This window comes from Microtus oregoni, unplaced genomic scaffold, assembly GCF_018167655.1.
Source record: "Microtus oregoni isolate MIOR12 unplaced genomic scaffold, Mior012 000015F_ref0000493, whole genome shotgun sequence".
Taxonomy (NCBI): domain Eukaryota; kingdom Metazoa; phylum Chordata; class Mammalia; order Rodentia; family Cricetidae; genus Microtus; species Microtus oregoni.
In genome coordinates this window covers 24,975,928-24,977,981 of record NW_024543074.1, presented here as the reverse complement: position 1 = coordinate 24,977,981, position 2,054 = coordinate 24,975,928, and the positions used below count along the sequence as shown (strand labels likewise).

Sequence of the window (2,054 nt, the reverse complement as noted above, 5' to 3'; positions counted from 1 at the left end):
TAACCACAGAGAGATGGGTGGAACTAGAAAAAATATCAACTTGGTCAAGGTAACCCATACTCTGAGAGACAAACATGATACATTAACTTTTAAGAAGGCCACACCTACTCTAACAACTACATACACCCTAAAAGCGCCACTCCCTCTAGGGTCCATTTCCTTTCAAACTAGCACAAATTCTCAAGAAATGGACAATCATGCTATAATCCACAGATCTATAGAGGCTAATTTACAAAGATTGCTGAAAAGGTGATGCATGTATCTCCCTTGGAAGGGGAAATATAACAGATATTGAGGATGAACTGGGTGCAGGTGTGGATGGCAAAAGGCAGGATAAAGCAGGTGGAGTATGAAGAGAGAGATTAATGGGAAAAACTATGTCTAAAGACCTATGATAGAACCAAACAGGTCGGAAAAAATGATGCCTAATGCATCAGTTAGATGCCATCAAACAACTGATGAAAATAGATGCAGAGTCCCACAGAAAAACTTTAGGAAGAACTCAGTAAAGTATCGGTTTTCAATTAAAAAAGGAATCTAAGGAATGAAAATCTGATATAACATTGACTCTTATTTAATGCTTTTCTTAAATCACACTTGCAAAGCAGTGGATGACATCACTAAGTCAACAAGGTCTACTTCCCTACTTAACTACATTGCAAAATACCCTTTATGGAGTATGGTCTTTTGTGTGGGCACAAATGAATTTATTGTACTATATTTTGTAATTTTAGCATCAATATATTTACTAGATGAAATTAAGTAAAACTTTCAGTGTTGCCATTATAAAGAAATTTTCTTCTTACAAAGGACTCTTAGCAGGGCCTCTTTCATGTCTCTGTTCCTCAGGCTGTAGATGAAGGGGTTCAGCATAGGAGTCACCACTGTGTACATCATCGCTATGACAGTCTCTTTCACAGTAGAGTTGTTAGCTGATGGACATAGGTAGACACCAATAATTGTCCCATAGAACAATGAGACTACAGACAGGTGGGAGCCACAGGTGGAGAAGACCTTGTGGATAACCCGAGCAGATGAAACCTTTAGGATGGAGCAGACAATTTTTACATAGGACACAATTATGAGTGAGAATGGGATGACCATAAAGGGCCCTGCCAAGACAAATATCATTAGTTCATTAATAAAAATATCAGAGCAGGCCAACTTAAGAAGGGCAGATATGTCACAGAAAAACTGAGGGATCATGTTGTCTTCACAGAATGACAATCTAGCCAGGAGTAGGGTGTGCAGCATGGAATGTAGCATGGTAATTACCCATGACAGCAGTGCCAGACACACACAGAGCTTGGGGCTCATGATGCTGGTGTAATGAAGGGGGAAACAGATTGCCACATAGCGATCATAGGCCATGACCACAAGAAGGAAGTTTTCCATGTTTCCAAAAACCATGAAAAAGTACATTTGTGTCAGACAACCCACATAGGAGATGGATGGATCTTGGCTCTGCATGTTCTTCAGCAACTTTGGCATTGTGACAAAGGAAAAACAGAAGTCGGAGAAGGACAAATTACTGAGAAAGAAGTACATGGGTGTGTGCAGATGGGAGTCCAGTAGAATGAGGATGATGATGATGAGGTTACCCATGACAGTGGTGAGGAACATGGCCAGGAACAGGACATAGAACAGTGGCTGATCCTCTGGGGGTATGGGTAGGTCCCGAAAGATAAAGGACGTGATGACAGTTTGGTTTTTCATCTTTATTCTTATTATCCAGTATCCTAAGGAGAAAATATTAAGATTATTTTAAATTAAAAATGAACATATATTTTTGATATATTTGTACAAAAAAGAGGTTTGACAATGATTATAGTAATTATATATCCCAAATCCAAATCTTGGTAATCATTGAAATCATCAATGATTTTTTTTGTCAACTTCTTCTTAACCTCATTCTATTTCCCCTCCTTTTGAACATAGATTTATTCATTTTCTACCTAAAATCAGATGTACTGTTCCTCTCTTCTGCTGCTGGCTCAACAGTTATTTGTTCATTTTTAATTTGGTGTATTTTATTTTGTATATTCATGTAATTG

At 38.2% G+C, this 2,054-nt stretch overlaps 1 protein-coding gene across 1 annotated transcript; it reads right to left on the bottom strand.

Moving 5' to 3' along the window:
* Nucleotides 1-783: 783 nt before the first annotated feature.
* Nucleotides 784-1,716, bottom strand: LOC121456520 (olfactory receptor 1468-like). Its single transcript, XM_041664752.1, has one exon. The coding sequence runs from the start codon at nt 1,714-1,716 to the stop codon at nt 784-786; it is 933 nt and encodes a 310-aa protein (XP_041520686.1).
* Between the last annotated feature and the right edge of the window lie 338 nt (nt 1,717-2,054).